Source organism: Daphnia pulicaria, chromosome 3, assembly GCF_021234035.1.
Source record: "Daphnia pulicaria isolate SC F1-1A chromosome 3, SC_F0-13Bv2, whole genome shotgun sequence".
In the NCBI taxonomy this organism is placed as follows: domain Eukaryota; kingdom Metazoa; phylum Arthropoda; class Branchiopoda; order Diplostraca; family Daphniidae; genus Daphnia; species Daphnia pulicaria.
The window spans coordinates 8,890,806-8,913,609 of NC_060915.1; the positions used below are offsets into that span (position 1 = coordinate 8,890,806).

The 22,804-nt window shown below is 40.3% G+C and overlaps 6 protein-coding genes across 8 annotated transcripts; 5 read left to right on the top strand and 1 right to left on the bottom strand.

Moving 5' to 3' along the window:
• Positions 1-3,507: 3,507 nt before the first annotated feature.
• On the top strand, positions 3,508-6,102 carry LOC124329216. The gene is made up of 4 exons (XM_046788279.1): positions 3,508-3,650; positions 3,830-4,048; positions 5,206-5,466; positions 5,562-6,102. The coding sequence occupies exons 1-3, from the start codon at positions 3,645-3,647 to the stop codon at positions 5,464-5,466; spliced, it is 486 nt and encodes a 161-aa protein (XP_046644235.1). The 5' UTR covers positions 3,508-3,644; the 3' UTR covers positions 5,562-6,102.
• A 701-nt stretch (positions 6,103-6,803) lies between these two features.
• On the top strand, positions 6,804-10,264 carry LOC124329173 (F-box/WD repeat-containing protein sel-10-like). The gene is made up of 4 exons (XM_046788220.1): positions 6,804-7,040; positions 7,965-8,198; positions 8,379-8,669; positions 9,726-10,264. Exons 1-4 carry the CDS (start codon positions 6,924-6,926, stop codon positions 9,954-9,956), a joined length of 873 nt encoding a protein of 290 aa, XP_046644176.1. The 5' UTR covers positions 6,804-6,923; the 3' UTR covers positions 9,957-10,264.
• On the bottom strand, positions 10,187-13,786 carry LOC124329039 (PHD finger protein 12-like). 3 transcript variants are annotated; one of them, XM_046787972.1, is made up of 15 exons: positions 13,600-13,786; positions 13,334-13,527; positions 13,198-13,267; positions 12,786-13,134; positions 12,604-12,718; positions 12,408-12,537; positions 12,169-12,339; positions 12,004-12,111; positions 11,738-11,934; positions 11,544-11,671; positions 11,268-11,474; positions 11,088-11,204; positions 10,932-11,014; positions 10,642-10,857; positions 10,187-10,572 (listed from the first exon to the last, which is right to left on the bottom strand). In XM_046787972.1, exons 1-15 carry the CDS (start codon positions 13,645-13,647, stop codon positions 10,399-10,401), a joined length of 2,307 nt encoding a protein of 768 aa, XP_046643928.1. In that variant the 5' UTR covers positions 13,648-13,786; the 3' UTR covers positions 10,187-10,398. The 3 variants fall into 3 exon arrangements, with proteins under 3 accessions (XP_046643928.1, XP_046643929.1, XP_046643930.1); XM_046787973.1 differs by having other exon boundaries at positions 11,280-11,474; positions 13,600-13,785; XM_046787974.1 differs by lacking the exon at positions 11,088-11,204 and having other exon boundaries at positions 11,280-11,474.
• A 113-nt stretch (positions 13,787-13,899) lies between these two features.
• Positions 13,900-17,682, top strand: LOC124329025 (importin subunit beta-1-like). Its single transcript, XM_046787937.1, has 12 exons — positions 13,900-14,113; positions 14,300-14,358; positions 14,433-14,837; positions 14,894-15,046; positions 15,124-15,273; positions 15,344-15,506; positions 15,604-15,782; positions 15,836-16,171; positions 16,234-16,446; positions 16,512-17,033; positions 17,114-17,346; positions 17,415-17,682. The coding sequence occupies exons 1-12, from the start codon at positions 14,059-14,061 to the stop codon at positions 17,593-17,595; spliced, it is 2,649 nt and encodes an 882-aa protein (XP_046643893.1). The 5' UTR covers positions 13,900-14,058; the 3' UTR covers positions 17,596-17,682.
• A 1,394-nt stretch (positions 17,683-19,076) lies between these two features.
• On the top strand, positions 19,077-20,092 carry LOC124329227 (proteoglycan 4-like). Its single transcript, XM_046788290.1, has 2 exons — positions 19,077-19,236; positions 19,526-20,092. Exons 1-2 carry the CDS (start codon positions 19,222-19,224, stop codon positions 19,901-19,903), a joined length of 393 nt encoding a protein of 130 aa, XP_046644246.1. The 5' UTR covers positions 19,077-19,221; the 3' UTR covers positions 19,904-20,092.
• Positions 20,093-20,748: 656 nt separating this feature from the next.
• LOC124329126 (syntaxin-5-like) lies at positions 20,749-22,687 on the top strand. The gene is made up of 5 exons (XM_046788157.1): positions 20,749-21,335; positions 21,401-21,456; positions 21,526-21,767; positions 21,853-22,223; positions 22,292-22,687. Exons 1-5 carry the CDS (start codon positions 20,893-20,895, stop codon positions 22,449-22,451), a joined length of 1,272 nt encoding a protein of 423 aa, XP_046644113.1. The 5' UTR covers positions 20,749-20,892; the 3' UTR covers positions 22,452-22,687.
• Positions 22,688-22,804: the final 117 nt, after the last annotated feature.

Here is a 22,804-nt window from a genome sequence, read left to right on the forward strand (position 1 = left end):
TTAAATGGGAGTTCCATCCTTTCGCTCTCTTTCTCTCTCGAAGGGCTTGACCTTGTTTTTAGCCCTTATAACGTCTCAACCGCAGCAGCTCACCAAAAGGAGAGTATAATGTAGGTAGAATAAATTGTGTGAGATGCTCCCGGATGTGGACTGAATCTCCCCTTAACCACCGGCAGTTGTAAAATAAAATAAAATAAAATGTTGGTCGGTCTAGGCAAGCGGGAACGGGATAAACCAAAAAAGCACCGGTCGCAATCGGTCAGTATCCTATAGGTATTATTTTGCTATACTGAAATGAAATAGCGCACGGAAGACGAAAGTCGGAGCGGGAACAAAATAAATACGGGACTTGCTGGATCACCGCGAAATATTATGCAATCAAAATGCGGCCGTTTAATGGCGCACTTTAAATCAAACTAATCTCTTTTAGAAGAATTTCTCCGACGACCGACGAAATCGTGTGGCACGTAATAGATTTGTTATCGTAATGTAGCGGCTATAGAGAAGCTGCTAGAATGATGAAATTGACCAGGAATGCACATTTTTCTGCGTTGCGTCTTATCAGCAGGATCCATCTTATATAGAAAGCTTGGCTGGATGGCTGATGGCTACCTTTTTTAGATTTTCACTCTGCTGCTGCTGTTGGGACTCGGCGGTGCTTGATGGTTTCCCCTTTGAAATAAGCGCAGGTATATATCTTCCATTTTCACCCAGTAACAAATTGTTTGGGTAGAACTGAAGATGTTTCCATTCATGAAGAAAATGTATTGTTCTTGTGACTTCTTGCCTTGGGCTTGTTTCACCTTTTTAGAACTAGGAAGTCGCCGCAACTTATCACGCATAATAATACACTGGAATAACGCGTCGTTTACTTGTGGGTTTCATTCTTTAAAGAAACGCATGAAAAGTTTAGATTAACGCTATTTAACTAATATTTGATGCGTCCGACATGTTTTCGCGCCGTTAGGATAAAATTTGAATGGAAAATCATTCAAAGCTGTATCTCAATACGTTATGCGCATTCATAGTCTCAAAGTCGTTACGTTGCAAATGACAGAAATTGATCGTTACGCCAAAGTGTTACACACTTTAATAAAGGAGGAATTTGATTTAGTGCCTATCCCAGCACATTTTATAATGGGAAATGTTTTGACAAGTCTTATCGCAACTATCGGTGACTATCGTATGGCCATCCAATAATGTTGAGAAATCAACCAAATTCTACGAAAAAGAGAAAATCAACGTATTGAAATATCACATACGGATGTGGGTTTTGTTTTGTAATTTAACGATCGAGTTATAACCTTAGGAAAGATCCTTGAACTGGTAACTCATTACGCAGCACGTCGACCATTCAAAACTCTATACGCTTACATTCGTTTAGTCACATCTAATGCAACGCGCACTTCCGCCAACCTTCGAAACGATCATTCCCATTACAACGAAACCAGTCCCACTCTCTCTCGATGCTGCGGTTGACACGTTGATCGTGTCCGTTCACATGCTGGTCGTCGTGAAGGTCGCTTTGAGCCAGTAACACATTTTCTCTCTCTCTCTCTCCTTCTTCCTCATTTTCACCACTTTTCTCTTGTATGATTCCCGTTAGGAATAAGAAGACGACAGATTCGAACTTTACCGAAAACACTATCTGCGTCCAGCGAAGATAGACACCAAGTTTTAAAGAACACCAAAAAGAATTTGGCGCACAAGTTTGGCATTCCAATGGGGCGAGGGGAAAGTTCATCTGCGGCCGTGATCCATGTCCACTTGACACGGTCATAAAAAACAAAACAAAAAACAAAAAAATCTCTGCGGTTGTTTAATTTTTCTTTCGGGGTTTCTCTGTGGGCATGTTCAAGTCCCGGACGGCCCCGTGACTATATAGAGCCTCTCCGTACATCACGGCCGCCGACGTCTTATACACACAACGTCGAAAGACAATCAAGAACGAGACGAAATGTGCGCGAGACGGAACGACGATCGTCCCAATGTGATGCAAATAAGGACATGTAGACTTGTGTATAATCGAAATGACTGTGGTGCTGGCGCAATAATATAGACAGAGCCAACGCAGGTAGGCGGAACTCGGCGCAGTGAAGAAATATCAAACGCACCGGGCAGCACCACCACCACAGCACCTGATATTGAGGTCAACACTTTGATTCCACACGTCAGCACGCCCTAAAGCCTTCCTTCCTTATTTTCCCTGGACGCTAGCGAAATTCAAAAAAGCCATCATTAGATTTCTAACGGGCATATTATGAGTATTCAGAATACCAAATCAAAATCATTTGTTAATCAGTTACCTTGCTGCTAAAAAATAACTTAATTCCCCCTTTAAATGAGATTCATTCGCCTGTGTGTGGAATTAACAAATAAAGAAAAACAGAAAAAGAAAAATCTCCATCGGTCATTTAAGACCGATTGTATATTCCGCTCGATTCGGCTCCAAAGTTCCTTTCGCCGACACGGGTATTATATAGAGAAAAGAGAGAAGCAGCAACTTGAATCTTTGATTTCCTCCTTTTGGCTATTTAGTAAGAGATAAAATCTGATAGGAGGAAGAACAACATAAAAGAATAAACCCAGCCAAACATTAGAAATGTTACGGTATCTTGTTTCCATATACTAGCGGCTATATAACGCCGCGCTCTAACGGCCTCTGCTGTTTGAAAATCAATGGATTGATGTCGTATGGATATGTTGGTGTCGTACCGGCGCCGGGGATATTTTATCGGGCGGCAAGAGGCGCGTCTGGCAACAAACACAATTGGAGAGAAAGAAAGAAAGAAATAACAATTCGTATCGTCCATAGAGAGAGAAAGTTGAATGCATTTTCAAATGTCGACAATTAACTTTTGTGGCTGCTGCCTCAACAACACACCGTTCCGAGTCGTCGTCGTCTGGATTGAATTCCTTTCACCTTCGGCGGCGATGATGGTGAAGAGGAAGACTATAGTATACAACTATAGGTTATAGCGGCGGCATAGTTGGTCGAAGCTATTATAGAGCTGCTGGACGCTGGCAACGGACCAAGGGCTTCTTTTGATCTCTTAGGACGAATGGGGGGGGGGAGGAACGCATATGTCTGTGGAATGTGCAGCGATGACCCCCTCGCGCCATCCCAGTCTCGACGAGAGATATCCACTCTCACCGCTGTACACATATCCCATACGGCAGCAGCAGCAGCTATTACACCTGTAAGAATATACGCCACGACGTCAGAGGCTCGCCGATGGACCTCATTTCCTCTCTCACACAGTTACCTAATAGAACAAAAACTTTTTTTTTTTCTTTTTTCTTTCTTCTTCATGGGGCGGCCACAGGTGGTGGCCTGATGCAAGGTGGCCCATCCTTCTTGCACCACCCTTCTTTCTTATATTTTCTCTCATTCACCTATAGGTTCCGGCTCTGCTGTTATATGGCAAGTCCGGGTCTCTCTCTCTTGGTTCTTTTTCTCCAGCTAGATCTCCACCCTCGGCCCCTCCTCCCTCGCAGCTCTTTTTTCTCCAGGGTATATAAAGGGCGCGCGATCCTCATTTTTAAACATTCGAAGTTGACCGAGCAAACAGACGCTGCACGCCTCTATAGTCGCTGATAGGGAGTGATTCAGACCCAACAACTTTATTTTATTTAATTCAAAAATGATGGTAAGCCAATTCGCACATTTTTTTTCGTCTAGTTCTAACCGAGATCGATCGAGCCAGAATTGATGGTCGTGATAGACACAGTGTGTCCATCACTTAGACATGATCGTGATCGATGATGGATATTCTATTGAAGAAGCTGCTGCAATTCATTTAATTTTTATTTATTATTGTTGTTTTAGAGCTTACGATTGTTGTGCTTGATCGGTTTGGTGGCCGGCATTCATTGCGGCATGGTCCGACGTGACCTGGGCAAGAAGGCCAGCAATAGCTACAGTGTTCCACCAGCAAGTGGCTACGGAGTCGCACCCCCAGCACCCATTTACGGCGCCGCTCCAGCCTCCAGTTACATTGCGCCATCAAACTACGGCCCCCCAATCTATTACGAAGACGATGACAAGGTATGTGCAATTCATTTCTTCAAATAGGTTAATTCGCCTAATAGCCCATAGTTAAATTTCACTTATCCAATGAGCAGAGTCAATTATAATTAAGCCCATTTCAAACAGTCAGTTTTGATAGCCAAATAACATTGACGAATAAGAAACAAACGAAAGAGAAGACAAATGGCGTGGCACATTGATCGGAGTCGATTTTTTCGACTCTATACCCAGGCAACTTTCACCATTCGATAATGTTCACATAGGGAACGAGGAAGGAAGGAAAAGAAAGAAAAAGAAAAGTGAACCGTGGAGGCCAAATCCTTGTGTGATTAGCAATTTAAAATCAACTCTGCTCTCTTTATGATTCAGCGTTCCCATATTTGACCGTGTTAAGAGGCCACGACCGCGTTTATCCCACGCTCGCCAGCCATAACATATTCCTTAAATGTCGCTCGATTGGAAAGTTAAATTATATTTTGTTTCACGGGCCGAGGAGGTCTAGTATATGGGCGAACTTGAGACTCTATCTATAGACAGATTGGGGTAGAGCCATTGCGAAAAAGAAAAAAGAGAAACCTTATTTGACTTTAAGTCTCCATTAACAACAAACAACAAAAAGAATCGTATTCTTCCCGCTCTATAGACGATAGATCTACTATAAAAACAAAACAAAACAAAAAAGATGTGTACATGTAAGGAGCGTCGGAGAAAATGTTGGCTGGCTGGCTGGCTGGCTAAGCTATCTTCTGCTGATGTTCGCTCGTGACAAGGGGTCACACCCGATGGAGATCTCCTGTTTGGTATGCGTCCAGCAGTTTCGGAAGTTGTAAAGCGAAGAAAGCGAGTGGGGGGGGGGGGGGAGAGATAGAAGGGGGCTTATAACTATTCTGATGGCGATTTCGTGTCGAGTGCAGGTTGTGACAGGTTTGCCAATCAACGGCTGTTTTGTTTTTGTTGTCTTTCTTTCCCTTCGACCTAGTGCCCGACTGACTCTTGACTATTTGATTGTACGCATATACTACTGCGTTGACTGCTGATGTGTGACGACATAAAAGGAAATGAGGAAGGCACAGCCATCACACGTATCCGGCTAGCTCGTTGAACTCTTGTCCTGATCTTCCTTTTTATCTTTCGATTGTTTGAATTCAATTTTTTCCATCATTTCTCAATCACAGCCCGACCTGAAAGCCAAATTGGAAGAATTCAAGAGCAAGATCATCGGCCACCTCGGTTACATGAAGGGCTCCATTCTGGCGGCTAAGGGCAAGATGATGCTCAAGAAAGCCCACGAGTACCAACAGAAAGGTGAGAAATTGGTCGGAATCGGCGAGTCTCTCAAGGCCCTCAAGCAGGAGAAACAGAAGCACTACGAGCCCAGCTACGCTCCACCAGCTCCCGTCTACTCGGCACCACCGGCTCCCGCATACTCCGGTTAGGTAATGATAACTATCCAAAATTAGTAGATCTTATTAACGACATCACAGATGAAATGGAACTGATCATTTTCTCCATTTTTGTTATTGCGAAACAGGAAGTTGAACGAAGACGCGATGAACAAACAATTCTTTTTTTTAATTTTTATCTCTTCCATGTACAGCTCACAGCGTTTCTCCTGGTAGAGACGACGATTTTTTTCCACGTACCAATAAGAAAGAGAGTGTCAATCTGTATAAGATAAATATATTTTGTAGTAGTCGTAGTGTGTAATACTCCTTTACACCTCTTCTCTTTCTACTTCATCTGCTCCCCCCCCCCCCTATACTTCAATATTTTCTTATTTGTTATACCGACAAAAAATGGCTCACATCAGCAGCCAGCCAACAAAACCACAACCGCATCATCACCAACATCTTAAATATGGCGAGAAAGAAAAACAAAAAAAGAAGAAGGAGCCAAGAGTATTATTACATCATACCCGATTTTTGTTTCTTTATCGAGTGTGTTTCATAAAATTCAGACAAATCATATTAGCCCGTCACATCACACGCGAGATTTCGCTTGTGATTGTCATCAAATATCCTTTTTTTTGGTCTTCTAAAAAAAAAGTACATTTCAAATCACCTGATGAAATACAGATAAACAGAAAACAAACAAAAGCCGATCGCTATATAAAAAGATTTTTTCGCTTTCATTTTATTTTATTACCTGATGAAATTGATGGTCATTTCTCTCATGCCCTATTGGTTGTTCAAACTGACAAGTTCCACATTTGCATCTTCTTATTATTATATAATAAAATAAGGAAAGAAAAAAAGTGTAAAAAGAGAGAAAAATATAATCAACCGAGAAATGATTTTACCGTGGCCAACGGTTCGAAGCGCGCCAATTCAAACACGATAAAAAGAAAACGAATTTTGTTTGACATCATTTTTTCTCTCTTTAGCGAGTTGCTGTTGTGACGTGTTTGGGATTTATTAACATTGCTTTCCTGGCCTAACGGTCATAAAAATATCTATGAACTAGTGGTATCAGGATCGGAGAAAGTTGTTTATTTAAAAAAAAATTATTGGAATTAAATCGACAGTACGTGATTCAGCTAGTGAGGTGACAGGGAACGGTCGCGCCCGGATAAATTTGAAATATTGAAAAAGCAGTCGAGATTGTGAATACGTGAGTATGACGACTTTGCTGGAAAATGGCCGAAGCTTCGAGAACGGAAGCGAGGATTATTTTTAGTTTGTGTTCTTTCTAGAGTAGCGCTTGCCGGCCAAATTTAGCACCGAGAGAAAGGAGCCAAAATCTGACCAGTCACGTAACATATAAAAAGGATCCGAGATTTTTCACGGCAAACGCGAGTCAACACTGCGCAGAGCTGCGAGAAACAATCAGAAGCCATCGGCTAACTTCTTAGAATTCTTTTAATTTGCTCTACAGGAGATTAGTGACAAGAAAAATGCCACTGGAAATTGTGAAATCGTTGGCCAATTCAGAGCGGCCAAAGTGCGACATCGAGTTTATTGACATTCAAAACGATCGTCTGTTTACTTCTAGTGAAGGTGGAAACGTAAAGGTACGAAGAGGTGCCCGAGTGGCGGCAGGTCCCTCTTACAATTTTTCTAGACTTTGTACTTTGCTTGAAGTGTTTAAAGTTCAAATATTTTTTGAATTTGATTGTTTACCCACAGAAAAGATGTGAGGTACAAAAACAGGCCTGATCTGCAGTCGGTAAATTAGACAGTAGGTAAACCCTAATAGTTAATAAGCAGGAGAAGTTAAGGTACAAATGTGATATACTGCATTTATGCAAGTCATGTGTCATTAAAATATCTAGCAGATTAAACGTTAATTAAAGTAACAAAAATTATTACCCAGGTGATGATACTGATATTGCTGCTGATGACAGGTCAATAGCAACACAAGCAAAATTTGTAGATCTTTAGGTTATGATGGCTGGCTCTGGACTTCGGCATCTGCACAAGAGAGAAGGTTACATAGTGCAACATATTGCCATGCATCGACAGGGGGCTTGTACATATAAAATTCTATAGTCAAGAACCAACATTTCACAAATTTGGAACAAGTTATACACTTCTATTTGAGCTCCCAAAAACATTCCATTCATATTCTTAAATAGTTTTATTTACCTGAGAAACAGCATGGAGTGGAGACTGGAGAGCATGGAGAGCCATGACACCAGAATTGACACGACGACCACATTTTTATAATTTTATTTGTTTTGTTGCTTTTCGTGCAGCCACGTACATTTCCAAAAATGTAATTTATTTGTAATATTAAACTTTTTTCGAAACTTTTAAACAAAACGAAGCAGACGAAATGATTTTATAATTAGCAACTTAAGATATCGATAGAAATTATTAAAAATCGACCCCCACCCCCCAAATCCAAACCGCCAACCAAATCTTGTGTTCATTTAATCATTTGACACAAGTTTGTGTTGTGTAAATTCAAACTCAATTGATGTTGAATATACCAGGTATGGAACAAGGAAGATCTGAAAGCTGTGGGCGAACTCAATGCCAATCAGTGCCCCGTCACCTGTATCGCCGTCAAGGGAACCCTACTCTACGCCGGAACTTCCGGTGGCAACATCGTCGTCTGGGATATTGAAAAAAACACCATCATCCGAGAGTTAAACGAGCATCAAGGCAGTTTGGCCAAAATACGTGTGCTAGGCGACCTGGTCGCTTCTGGCGACACGGAAGGCAAGGTAGATAATAGATATTTCATTTTGACGTAATAATATTTCACCCTGCGCTATCGGCTATAACCAGCACCACCATGTGGAAATTACCTGTAATTACAGGGGGGAAGCCAAAGATGGGGGGAAGACGTTATTGTTGTTAATTAGAACGTAACTTTTGATTTTCATTGCGTCCCTTTCATGAAGGTTCGTATCTGGCAAGGCGATACATTAGTTCACCTGTACGAAACCAGCGAAGAAGTTTGGGACTTTGACCTGACGGACGACCACCTCTACTCGATCCGTGACCGCGACCTCTTGGTTCAAAAGATCCAGAAGACGGAGCGCGGCCACCATTTGAGCACCACCAAAGTGCTGGAAGCTCGCGGGCCAATGTGTCGGCTGGACGGGAGCATCGCCGTCCTCAGTCGAGACGGAATGGACATTCACATCCTGGAAGACGATAAGGCCCATTTCAAGCGCATTGGCATCATCAAGGTGAGAACAATAAGAGAGAGAACCTTATATACGTATATGTAGTAGTCTAATTAGGCATTTATCTCTGTCTTCTCTCTTCTCTAATCCGAAAGGTAAAAATATAAGAACAACAACAAGAATAAGAGGGATCTAGAAAGACAGATGGTAGAAAAGAAAGAAATAAGAGAGGGGTCGAGCGAGAGGGGGGGCTTTGGCTGGGGTCAGGTCCATCTTGAGCGACGTGTTACATTAGATGAAGAATTCCAAATGGACACTTTCTCTCAAACTATATACCTGCGGCCCCAATAAGATGAAGGAGAATAAGGAGCCGGTCATTTCCTGGAAATTTTCGACGCGGTGAGTAAGTGTCCGTGTTCGCGTCTTTCGCTCTGTAACAAAGTCAGTGAACTTGAAAAGAAAAGAAAAAACGAAATTCAAAAAACGAGAAAATTTTGGGAAAGATAAATGAATAGGTCTACGCAGGTTGGCAGTTCAGAGGCGGCGGCAGGTAACACGAGGCAAAAGGTCGAGGATTGAGGTCACTGATTAGAGAGAGAGGGAAATAGAGATAGCAGTTGGCGGTTAGAAGAATAGAAGGGAAAGAATAAAAAAAGAATCAAGTTACTATCAGCACAGCATTTTTCTCTTCGAGAGTCAGGTGTTTCGGTAAAAAAAGAAAAGGAAAAACCCCGTCATTTCATCGGCAATGATGAAGAGCTCAAGTTCATTGATGTGTATATGAAGCGCTTGACCGGTTATGTCTGGTGCTGCGGTATCGTATAATACAAGCAACCGACACCACGTGAGCGTCAACATCCGCTAACGTACGCCGTTTGCTTTCAAACGAAAAATAAAGAGAAATTACTTTGCGCTAAAAAATGTAATCATTTCGTGTCAAGAAAAGGTACATTAGACAAGATCAGAAAAGTATAGGGAATAAAGGCACTTTTTGGGCACCCCTGGTCGTTTGACTTTCCGATTTGCTCTTGAAATATTTTGGTTAAGTTCAATGCTGCTGGTTGCAACTCACTTTTGTTCTGTTGTCTTCTTTCTCTTCACTTGTACAACAAATAACAGGGTCAAGACCGCATAATCAACGCTTTGGCATGCGGCCAGCAGCCGAAAACTCACCTGTACTCGGGTGGATGGGACAACACGGTCCGCAGTTACGACCTCCAGACTTTCACCCCTCTGTCTCGACTGGATGTGGGTCAGGCAGTCAATTGCATCCGGCCCGACCCCTCAAGCAGCGGCCACATCTTCGTCGGTGGGAATAATGGCACTTTGTGCAAGGTCCTCGACAGGTGAGAAATTCTGTCAACTCACCGTTCAACTCCACCCCCGCTGCTGGTGCCTTATCTCGAAAGTCTCAATCTGTATTCAAGTCATTATCGCCACGTAAACATACAGTATATATACACATAATATCCTATGTGGATCTTATACACAAATCCGTCGTAGTTATAAATAAACTTGATATTTAGCTCGATGTTGTCGTCAAGTTGACTTGAAATAAGCAAGAAATAATAGGGAATCAATTAAAATTTGCTTATTGTGTATCGCAAAAATTTGCAAGACCAGTTTCCGAGTAGGTTATACACAATGTTTAAACGCGATTTAATGGTTGGATATTTTGTACTTTTTTTTCACGGCTTGACAATTTTATTTGAACAAAGGGGAAAACAAACAAAATAATCGCGGAATTTAAGGACGAGCAGGGTAAAAAAAAAAAGTGAACCGCAAAATGTTTTCAATTATGAATAAAACGAGGTTTCTCGTTGGTGTTGCTTATACACAAAATGAACTGCATGCACCCGAATTTGATGTGAGAACCATGCGTGAGCAGGGCAGTGCCTTCCCATCCTCCACTTTTACCTGTTGAGCCAAGAGAACTGACGTCGGTGCGGCATCCACAACGAGACGCCTGCCCAACAAACCAAGTTAATTTTTTGTCCCTCCCAAGTTCTACGTAAAAGCGCGCAAAGAAATTTACCTCGTTTGGTTCCGTGAGTGAAGGGGTGCTGGTCATTCTATCACCATTGCGTCTCGTAAAATCATCTAACCCCTGGAATGACGGTTTCTTCTCTTTGACATCTTCCGCTTCAGATTTGAAAGTGTCTGCATCCACGTCCACATCGCAGCAATACACGACGTTATCAACAACGGTTCCGTGCTCGCTATAGTTTAGTAACTCGAAATGTCTCGACATCTGTTTTGGGTTAGAAAAAAAAGAACGAACAATTACATAAAAGATTATTGGCTTTAGAGTAGACATTAAAATACCTCATCGTAAAACACAGTAGAGTGATGTCCGGAAACATAGCTGCACGCACCGAAAGTAGACAAGTTCAAATCCATGTCAGCACCTAACGCACAGAAATGTAAAAAATAAAAATAAAACCAATAATTCAAATAAAGTCATAGAAGGGCAAATAATACCAGTGCCAATAGTAAGTCGGCGATAGTAGATGGGTGCTGGTGGATAAGCTGAGCTAAGAGGGCAGAGGAATGCTCTAGGCTGTCGTGGGAAGACATTCGTCTGGGCTTGACTACTGTCTATTGAACCGATAAGAGGGGAAGATAGAAAGTTGTTGATCCATTCGAGACTGTAATTCGTACAGATAGTATTACCACTGTCGGAAGCACTGCTGGCCTGAAGCCAAGGTTGTGGAATGACTGTAGATTGAGTGCTGCAACCAGAGGACATCATTCCAGGAAGAGGGAACACAGTCAACGAGCGAGATTCTGGGTTCAGGATTAGCTGCTGCACTCTTTGCATGGCAAGAGCTCTCATTGTTTCTTGATCCATTGCCCTCAGCAAATCATCTAGAAAATAAAAAAGTAAAAAAAGTCAGAATCCCGTTCTATTGCGGAGGAAAAAGCTTTGATCATTACTCGATAGCTGCTCCATAAAGACTTTCAAGTGACTCTCTTTCATGCCTCGCCTCAGGGTTCCCAAATAATTTTTGACATCTGCTTCGATTTCTTGAAACTCTTCAGCAAACAATCCATCCCAAGAAGAGCTGAGCATAAAAGACATTTCTGAATGATGAATAATCTGATGCGTTTTTAATTTGTGAACCACTCACGAGCTCGATCCTTCCACAGATTCTTTATCTCTCCGTTCAGGTAACGTAGTATCAAATTTTCCGACAGTCTCGCCTTCGTTTGAAAACATTGCTTCGCAGTCTGCTGCTATTTGCTGAGCATCCTCCTGAAGTCGTGATTGTTCTCTATCTTTGTTTTCCTCGTCAATTAATTCATTTTTATCGAATGGTTTCAAATTCTGGAATTCGACGAAATGGTTAACAAATTAAAAGGGGAAGTCCATATTTTGAAAGGAAAATAAACATACCTTCCGTGTTTCTGGGAGAACGGACGACCAGTAAAATGGTTGAGCTCCATTTAAACGCGCCGGAAGTAACGGTGGATGTTTATACTGGTCCTTGATGATTTGTGGGACCTGCAAAATGCTTCGTTAGTTATTTTCAAAGATAAGAGTAGCACCTCTAACACTTACCCTCATACGAGGACGACCAGGTAGTGCGACCTTCCGACGAAAAGGCGGATTTTTTCGGTTTACTTTGCGGAGGAAATTGATTTTTACAGTTTCATGGTCAATGGGTCTCTGTAAGAACGACCAAAACTTCACTCGTTCGGTAAGTCGTGAATCAGGCAACAATTTATATTCCTAGTAATAAAGAATCCAAAATTTCTGTGAGAAAAACGGAAAAATTCCTTTAAAAGGCAAAATATTACAATATTTTGAGGGTGATTGGGGCACATCCACTTGCCAACTGGCATGCAAACAAGGGGAGGATCCAGACAATCCAGATGGAAAACCAGGGGGCAAAAGTCACAGGCAACCATTGGCGCCTTGCGGCAACTCCTAAGAATTCGAAAGATGAATTTGATGATGTAACTATGTAGAAACAGAAACCTGATTCAATCATACTTGCTGCAGTAGAAGCACGCTCGTAACGGTAATGGCACGAGTCCGTTATCAAGTTCGTGTGATTTTTTTTTGGGGCCAGATCCGGTTTTTTTCGAAATACACAATTTACTGGTACCTAGAAAATGGCAAGTTAATTAATAACTCATTGATAAATTTTTTATCTAATATTTGTTTTAGCTTACCTGGAAAAGGAATAGGTTCTACAAGTTCTGGTGGGAGTTCGAATTGCTGTGGGTTCATAGATGCTGCTACTCTGATGAGAGGGGCAAAAAATGAGACTTTGCCCATATTATCAACAATGACGTCTTCTCTATCACTGGACTTTTCTGAACTAACTCCAGTGGTTTCTACATCAACATCATCCGAGTTATTGGTTCGACGGCGACCAGATATTCTTTCAGGGGCTCCCTGACCACTGCCTACTGATTGAGTTGCTGAGTTATAAGGTCTTTTTCCAGTTTTACTGGAATCAGAGTCTGCTCCGTCATCCACCTCTATGAAATTTGTAAGAGGATTTGCAGCATCTTGGGCCTGAAAACAAATGTTTTGTTGGTAAATTGTTTTTCTTTAAACTCTACACAAGTTTAAAATTACCTTTTTCATACGACAACTGTGACAGTTCCACAAACCTTTGGGTAAATCTGACTCCTCTAATGGAGGATCACTGAAACAGTTAAAACAGAATAATGTAAATATTAGAAACAAATTTAAATTTATGGTATTATGTTACTGGCATTGTAGGTGAAAGGATGCTGGGCAAGAGTCACAGCAAATGAGTTCACCTCCCTCTTTACAAGCATCACAACTATCGCGATTATGACCTCGTCCTGGTCGTCTGTAGTAGGGATGCAATGCCAATCCGTCTTTTCTCTTTTCTTTTGAAATATCTTCCAACAAAGGCGGTGCTAGTAGAGCTTGAATTTGCTGCATAAACAAAACACCGATCTTAGTCGACATCCATAAATGAGCATACAGCCGATTAAAGAGTGAACTTACTGGCATTAATCCACCCGATAGATCGAGATCATATTGAGAATTGGCCATTGCGTACAAGAAAATGTAATTATAATCTCACTAAATCCTAATGTTTCTATGCGAGCATCTTCTAAAGATGAAAACGACAGCAAGAATCAAGAAACAACAAAACTTTAAGTGTCGATTTGACTCGATGCTAAACAACATCTTTCAATCTGAGTTCCAAGAACCTAGCGGCAGCCAACAGAATCTCTACATCCGAACCGGCCTTCCGTTCAAAAATCGAAATTTGCGGGCAAATGATCAGCCGAAGTCGACGACTTAAAAAATAATTGACAGTCGTAGGCCTATTCTGTGTCATTTCAGAATTCAGATTTTAGTCAAGAGTTATGCGTCGATATTTAGATTTGACATCTCAAAGCTACTCGTGCCGTACAGTTAAACAGTCACCGGCAGCCATAAGGCTCTAATTGTAAAGAAATGTTGAATTCATTGAAGTGTCTCATCCAGTATTTAGAACAAACTATTTCACCAGGTAAACAATGCAACTTAATACCTGTTCATTGTAGATATCACAATCTTGCATCGCATATTACTTGTCTGTGGGGCTTTTTTACAAAGTTTCTTGATTCAACATGTTACGACACTCCTCACATCATATTGCAGCTATAATATCACTTTCATTTTAAATCCTTAATTAATAAAGATGTATCGTTTTCAGACAAGAATGTATTGGCCAAAACCCATTTGATGTTGGAAAAGTGTGCTCAGGATGATATGGTTAGTTTCATTAAAACAAATCTCAGTTTAGTACACCACGTAATTATCTGTTAATGTTATTTTCATACTTATAGGGTCAATTTATTTCAAATATGTCTGTTGTAATTGCTGATCCAAACAACTCACCTATTGCTCGTCAAGCTGCTGGCCTCCAACTGAAAAACTGTTTGACTGTTAAAGATGTGACCCTGAAGAAAGAGTGTCAACAGAGATGGTCAAAACTTGAAGAAGAAACTCGCATGGCCGTGCGTGAGCGTTTGATTTCGACTTTGGGAACAGAAAACATTCATCCAAGTTGTGCCGCCCAATGTTTGGCTTACATTGCGGTAGCTGAACTCTTCCCGGGAACACAGCCTTCTTCTGAGATGACTTCTCTTGAGGATTTGCTTTCTGAGCTTTGCGACTTGGTCGTTCAACCAGCAAACGAACATCGAAAAGAGGCAGCCTTAGAGACCATCGCGTATATTTGTCAAGAAATTGTGAGTTAACTGGTTAATAACACATTTCTGAATGCTCTTAATGTTATTTGTCTTAGCATGTGGTCATTTTGGTCAACTCTTACACGTCAATCCTCCATTCCATACTATTTTGTATGGAGGACAGCAAATCAACTACAAGAATTCGTCTGGCAGCTGCCCGAGCTCTACTAAGTTCTCTGGAATGCATTTACCCGACATTTGACACTGAGGTATTGGGCTCAATTGCTTTTGTATTTTGTTTTTGAAAATTTGTGATAGCAGAAAACATTGAATTATTTATAAATAGGAAGGTCGAGATGCGATCATGCAAGTTGTCTGCGACGGCACACAATCGTCTAGTGTTGAAGAATCAATGATTTGGCTACAAATATTGGTAAAGATTGGCTCATGTTACTATCATCACTTGGAGAACTACATGGAATCGACCATTGTTCCAGTAACTTGAACAATTAACGAGTTTCTTGTGAATCATTAAAACATTTTTGTGATTGTTTTGTCAATTTTAGATTACATTAAAGGCGATGGCATCGACCGACTCGGATATTGCCTTACAAGGAATGGAATTTTGGTGCTCTGTTGCAGAGATAGAGTTTAATTTGGCGTCAGGTGTCTACGATCCCGCACATGATGTTGTTCCATCGTCCTGTTATGCAGAAAAAGCATTGCCTAATAAGGTTGGGATGATTAAAAAAAAAACCCTCTGTAGTGTCTCGGTACCACAACAGTGTGCCCATTATAAATAACCTGTTTATAATCCTGTTTTTACAGTTAGTTCCATTATTGATGTCGGCACTAGTTGGTTGGCAAGACGATCCAAACGACATCGACGATTTTGATGACTGGTCACCATTTAACGGAGCTTGTTCGTGTCTGATGCTTCTAGCTCAATGCTGTTCAAATACGGTTGCCACCTACGTTACACCAAAGATCCTCTTTTATATCACGGTGACTTGAATCAAGAACTCTTTTTTCGACTGATGCTCATTAACAATATTTAGAGATCCGACTGGCGATACCGCAATGCAGCATTGTGGACTATTGGTTCCATATTAGAAGAACTGAAACCGGAGAAAGCTTTCTCTGAAATTTCTCCCTTCATGGCCAATATTTGGGAGTTAATTTACGACAAAACGAGCGCTAAAGTTCGCTATGCTGCTCAAGTCCTAATGGGTCGAATTTTTGAATTTTGCCCAGCTTTAATTCCTTCAGACCTTAGGAAACTAATTAAAGGACTACTAGTACACTTGGAAGATGATGACCATCGAGTAGCCGCAGCAGCTAGCAAAACTCTTTCGTTACTAGTCAGAGAAATTTTCAAAATAACATCCAAAAAGGTAAACACCACGCTATTGATTGAAAATTAACTCGAATTAAAACTTCTCTTATAATCAAACAGAAAGAAGGTGGTACTCGACTGGTTGCGGCCTGGTTTCTACGCTACTACAAGAAAATCGCTAAAAAACTCTTGGAATGCTCTGGAAAGTTTCGCGATTCTCAAAAATGTGCTGCTCAAGAAGCGCTGGTGGACGTGCTCCTTAATTCCCCTGATGTCTGTTACGTAACCGTCAAAGAGACTATCACGACATTGATGGGACGGCTTCGCTATGAGGTAGGTCATTCATTTATTATGCCCGGAAAGTGCCCAGCGAATAATTTGAAATTTTTGAATTGGAGGTGGCGGCTGAAGGAGATGATTTCCCTTATGCTATGCTTTCGAGAGCTATGAGGAAATTGAAAGCAGAGGAGATCCAAATGCGCCACGACTTCATGTGTAAATTGATGTCGCTTTTAACATCTGAAGGTCCTCAAGGGGTGGTTAAGGATAAAGAAGATGTTTTCTTGGCTACTTCTACGACAATTTCGCTATTGCCTCATGATGAACTAAACGTGCACTTGCCCGCGATGATAGCTTATTTCAAATTGTCGGTTGAATCACTTGACCCTTCCCCTACGGTAGTGAGTCTGATAGGGGATCTATTCTGTGCGCTTGGGACCCAGAGTCTGCCGTACTTGGATGGCTTCTGTTTGAATTTATTTGATTTACTAGCGCGAAACAAAATCCCCACCAAAATACGGTCGAGCTGCGTAGCTGCTTTAATAGATATAGCTAACTCTGTAGGCGTGAATAATTTTTGGCCGTATATTGCTTACACGTTGACTCAACTTGAGTATGCTTCCAGTATTACCGTAAAAAATGTAAGTTTTTCCCAATTTTTTTTTTTTTTAAAGCTTATCCTATCATTTTACAAAGCCTGACATTTTTTCGTATTACCCAGGACCCCGAACACGAGGAGCTTCAAGAGAACATGTTGCAACTCTACACCGCTCTTTTTGTTTTCATCTGTGGTCAAGTGTCGGGACAGTCTAGCAAAAAGAAGAAGAACCAAGAGCTAATTTCTCAACTTTCCCTGATGGAGGATTGCCTCGTGGGATTTTCAGAATTGATGTTGGCCATCGTAGACGAAGATGCCTCTGATGCGATCATAATCGCAAGTGCCGAACTCGTTGGGTATCTTATTTAGCTAATTTGAATGTTAACCATTTAATTTAAATGTGCCTTTTGAACATGTTTGACAGCATTATATTCCAGAAATTGAGCTTTGACACTGCCATGAAATACCTGGAATCCAACTTAAACCTCAAGTGGTTGGTCAGTGCTGCAGTACACCGCGCTGATAATTCACGTGAGTCAAAAGGCGAGTTCAGTGAGCCCAAGTTTGCAATGTCAGCACTTGAAGCTTTTAACGCTGTTGAATAATGATTATATTTTTCCCTTATATCTTGGAACCTGTAAAAGCAAATATTTATTTATCGTGCCATGAAAAATAAAATGAAGGCCAAATTACCGGTAAATTTCCATCTTCAGGAAACCAAGCTGTTGAATCTAAAATAGTTATTGGTCAGTTTAGTCATACTTGAAAAAGATTTTTGGTTGTTATCATTAGTACATCAGATGAAACTGGCAAAGAACTTTGTTTGATATTCTTCCTCTGAAGCTTCCATTTGTTTTGTTCTTGACCCTGGGTCTCTTCCCCTCTGGGCATGGTAGTGGGCGATGGACAAGCAGGAGTTCATGCGTGAGCGTACGCTTACGTGCTCAAATATAAACTTCCATGTAGTTGTTTACGTGGTGACCTCCAAGTCCTCAACCGATAGCTTTGACTTACAAATGAGTTAATTTTTTAAAATCCGGTTTGAGCGTATGTTTGCGTTATTTGTGCTTTGAGGAGAGTTGAATGACCAATAATTTATTTTTTTTTTGTTTTCGTATGCATTTGAAATGTCACCGTATCGTATGCATCAACACATGTCGAGAATTTTTGGCTTTAATACAGTACAACGTCTTCCTGATTTCACGGTCAAGAATGAACAAGCTGGTTTGCCAAACTAGTTTTGGATACTGCTGCGCTTTTTAATGTAAGCAATGCATATTTTCTAAAATCAAGCACGCAACGTTTGCGCAGGTGAATGAACGAAAAATCTTGATTTGCATGACAAGAAGAATCCATCCATCCTACTCAAACTTGGGCCAACTCATCTGTTCAAAAGAAAAGAAAAGGCCAAAAAGAAAATAAATAAAAGGTGATGTCATAAAAATAAAAATTATTTGTCTTAAAAAACCGAAAAAAACAACATCAACTGCTGCTTCAAATTTCAATGGAAAATGTATTAAATGACAAGATACGATAGCGATTCTTGACTCCTCATAGTGTGTGGATTTGGGGGAATTTCTGAAATTGATTCTTGATGAGTAATTTTACAATTAATTTTGGCCAAATGTACGGGGAATTTTTTTAGAACAAAGAACAAAAAAGAACCAATAGCGATCGAATGAAATTCAGAAAAAATAAAATGTATAAAAAGTTAAAAACTTACTGAAGATTGCTTGAAACTGATTTGAAAATGCTAATTTTCTTTGAGAAAAAAACCGGAATTTGAACATTCATGTTTTTTTTTTTGTTTTTTCTTTTTTTTTTTTTGTTTTTTCTTTTTTTTTTTTTCTTTTGCATTTTTGATTCTTCATTGTCTCGTTACCGAATGTTGACAGCCGCGGAGAAACCGAAAAGCTTGTCCGCTAGAAAACCAATGAATAGTCATGCAGCATTGCAGCGCAAGAACAATTCTTATGGCAAAGATAGATGACCCTCCTACGTGGTTCGGACCACCGAAGGAAATATCCTTTCTGAACAAGAAGGACTGAAACTATCCGCCAATGCAACATAAAAATGTTAGAAATGAAGAAGGAAGTGCAAAAAAAAAAAAAAAAATGGGCAACCGTGGCTATATTAATGCGTGACTCGGTAAATCCTGATCAAGTAACCAGTAATCTTCGTTCGAGAAAACAACTCCTTTTCATCGGTAGCTAGAAGAAAAATTCAACACAATGAAGTACTTATTGGTATGATCACTGTTACATTTACTTTGTATCTGTTACACCTGTATTATATTTAGACATAGAACCGTAGAATCAATTTAAATGGAATTCATTTGGGATGTACTGCAACAATTTATTGAAATATTTCATGTATTCAATTTCCCGAATGATTTTTAAAAATTCGTATTTAAACCCTTGCCTCTAAGCTACCAAGCGGCCAAAAGCACGGCGAAAGTGATTTTACCAATAACAAATTATGACTGTGTAATACTCGTTGAAAATTATTTAATGAAAATGCGTTTGATTTCAATAGGTGAAGATTTTTATTATTGTAGCCATCATTTCTCTGGCTAATTCCCAGCAGAGTGCTTCAGAAACAACGCCCAAAACTGTTAAACAGGTATCGACGACGGCTAAGCCTATGGCTGGTGCTGCTACGACTGTTAAGCGTTCATCGACAACGGTTAAGCGCGCAGGAACAACAGCTAAACCGAGAACAACTACTGTCAAACGCGCAGGAACAACAGCTAAACCGAGAACCACTACTGTTAGGCGTGGACCTGCACCCACAACTGCCAAGCGCGCATCTACAACACCTAGACCTAGGACCACTACTGTCAAGCGCGCACCTACAACTGCTAAGCGCGCGTCCACTACGGTTAAGCGCACAGCCACGACCAAGAAAGTTTAAATGATTCAATTCCGGCCATCATTTTCTTTGTTGTTTCTTCAATCTTTACATATCTATAGGCCCACAGTTAAACATTCCATCGTTGTTTCGAATATGAACAGGCCGTCTCTTTCTGAATAATACGACTCACTTTGCTATTCTTATTTAATTGGCAGCGATATTTAGTAAATATAATATGCAGAAATCGTTTGTTATTAATATTATTTCATTTACGATTTTATTTCCGGAACCAAATACTATTTGTTTGTGTTTTATAGGGATTTGAAGACTTACGTAAGCTTTGGCAATCAAGCGTAAATCTTGAGACTGTTGTTAAAAAATGTTTGGAAAGGAAATAAAATAAATTAAACAGAAATGCTTCACAAATTTATATGTATAAAGAAAAGCTTTTGGGAACTTCTGTGTTCAACAGTAGAATTACACATTTACAGTACACTTTTCTAAGTGTGCATTATAATATTGTTTTGGTCTTCCCTTAGGGGCGATAGCAATGAAAACGGCTTCTCCTAAATAAAAAAAAAAAAAATTGAGATGAAAACTTAATTTTGATAGCCCGGTATGACGCGGAAACGATGGAGAGACTAGTACCGACTAGTACGTAAGTCACACTCTCTTAGGAGGAATTTGCGACATTTAAAGCAAACCAACATTGTAGAAACTAGAAAGATAAAGTCTATACATAGTAATTAATAATAGCAATTGATAAAGCTGGATAAAGGTTAAAACATGGGCATGGAGAGTCTTCCATACCCCTGGTTAAAATAAAATGATAAATAGATTGAACTTTATACAGTAGATAATTAACGTTGGCAACGTTGGGAATTACGGTTAATGTTTGGTATTTTTTCGTCTGCACACACTCTGCAGACAACCCTTAATATGACGTGGCATTCGGTATAGTTTCTTGTCGCAAACTATCTGGCGTTCCCGATTATTTGGATTTCAAAGACGAAAACGGATGAATTTTTCGAAAGATAAATTTTTGACGGATGATTACTCGAAGACGCCGGCAAGGCTCTGAATCGGAGCATCAGCCGCTTGCTGAAACCCAACTACAAAACCAAGTCCTGAAAGGCTCTTCATCCGTTTTACTGTGGTCGGGAGAAAGTCCTCAACAGCAGCCATCCTTTTTCATTGTTCCGCAGGGTGAAATAGGTGCATTTGTTGCACCAAATTATTCAAGAGATAAATTTTTAGATGTTCAAGCCAAAACCAACAGCGCTGACATGATGGCCCTAGCATCTAATTCGAGTTCATCGGTTCTGTCTTCCACCAATGCATCTTCACGTGATCGAACTGCAGAGTTTCTCTCTGCAGTCAGAAGCTTCCAGAGTAGACCAATTAACGGAGTAGTCGGGAGGCCGAGTCACTCACATCCATCTAAGAATACAGATCAACATCAACAGTACTCTGAATTCATGAAAGTGGCAAAGTAAGTTATAGACTTTTAAGAAATATGTGCGACTATTGAAAATATTCCTATTTTTTTCTGTACAGAGTTATTAGTAAGGATTTGAGCAACACATATGCAAAACTGGAAAAACTAACTCTATGTAATTAGCTTTGTTTTTAATTTCTACTGTTCAAACAATCATTTCATGGTTTCACATTTATGCTTGCAGTGGCGAAAAAACGAACGCTATTTGATGATCGTCCTCAAGAGATCCAAGAACTGACTTACATCATCCGAGAAGATATCACAAATCTGAACAAACAGATTGCTCATCTGCAAGGATTCATGAAAAAGCAACAGAATCAACAACAAAATACCAAGGCCCATTCAGCAAATGTCGTTGTAGCTCTTCAGTCGAAGCTAGCCAATATGTCTTCTGAATTCAAACAAGTCCTTGAAGTCCGCACTGAGGTACACGCCTTTCCTAGTTTAAAAAATAACTTAGATTTTATTATCTAGGATATTCAGTAAAATCAATGTTTTGAAAATATTTTAGAATCTTAAAGCCCAGAGAAGCCGTCGAGAACAGTTTTCTGGCTCCGTCCCAGTCGTTTCTGATTTACCGGCTGCAGCCTTGACAGGAGGACCGTTTGGATCCTCTCAAAATGGTTCTAAAGGATCTGTTCTACTCCGTGATGCTGCCTATCAAGCCCATGGAGGAGAAGCAGTAGCTATCGACATGGGTGCCGCTGACAACAAAACCAACAGGAATCAAATTCAGCAGCAAGTGTTTGCCGACGAAACAGAATCTTACCTGCAAAGTCGTTCTGACGCAGTCCAAAGTATAGAATCCACTATCGTGGAGTTGGGCGGAATTTTCCAGCAACTGGCTCTCATGGTTCGCGAACAAGAAGAAATGGTTCAGCGGTAATGACATTTATTATTTTAAAATATGTTATAACAAAAAATTTATGGAAATATTTAACTTCGTGTAGGATTGACTCGAATGTTGACGATGCCCAACTTAATGTGGAAGCCGCTCATGACGAACTCTTGCGTTACTTTCGTTCCGTCTCTTCTAATAGGTGGCTGATGCTAAAAGTCTTTGGGGTTGTCCTTGTGTTTGTTGTAATATTCGCCATCTTTTTTGCTTGAAAATTATCTAAAGTACGATTTCCAATTCATTTACCAATACAATTTTCGATCCTAATGAATTTAAAACTCACGGTTCGTTTCTCCATTGTGCTTGATTAACGAATGTAGATGTGCCCTCTGACGAAAATGTTTCCCAGAAAACTTCTGGTGATTTTCATGATGAAGTTATAAACTGTGATGTATTAAGAATAAAATTCAATAGTAATATATCAGAAGAATAAATCAATTCTAATCTAAATCCTAAATTTGACATCTTCAATATTATAGCTAGTGTTTTTTAAATTGCATTCCATTCATTTCCGTCAGCTGTATTTTGAAAGATTGTTTAGAAGCACCCTGATCTCAAAAAATAC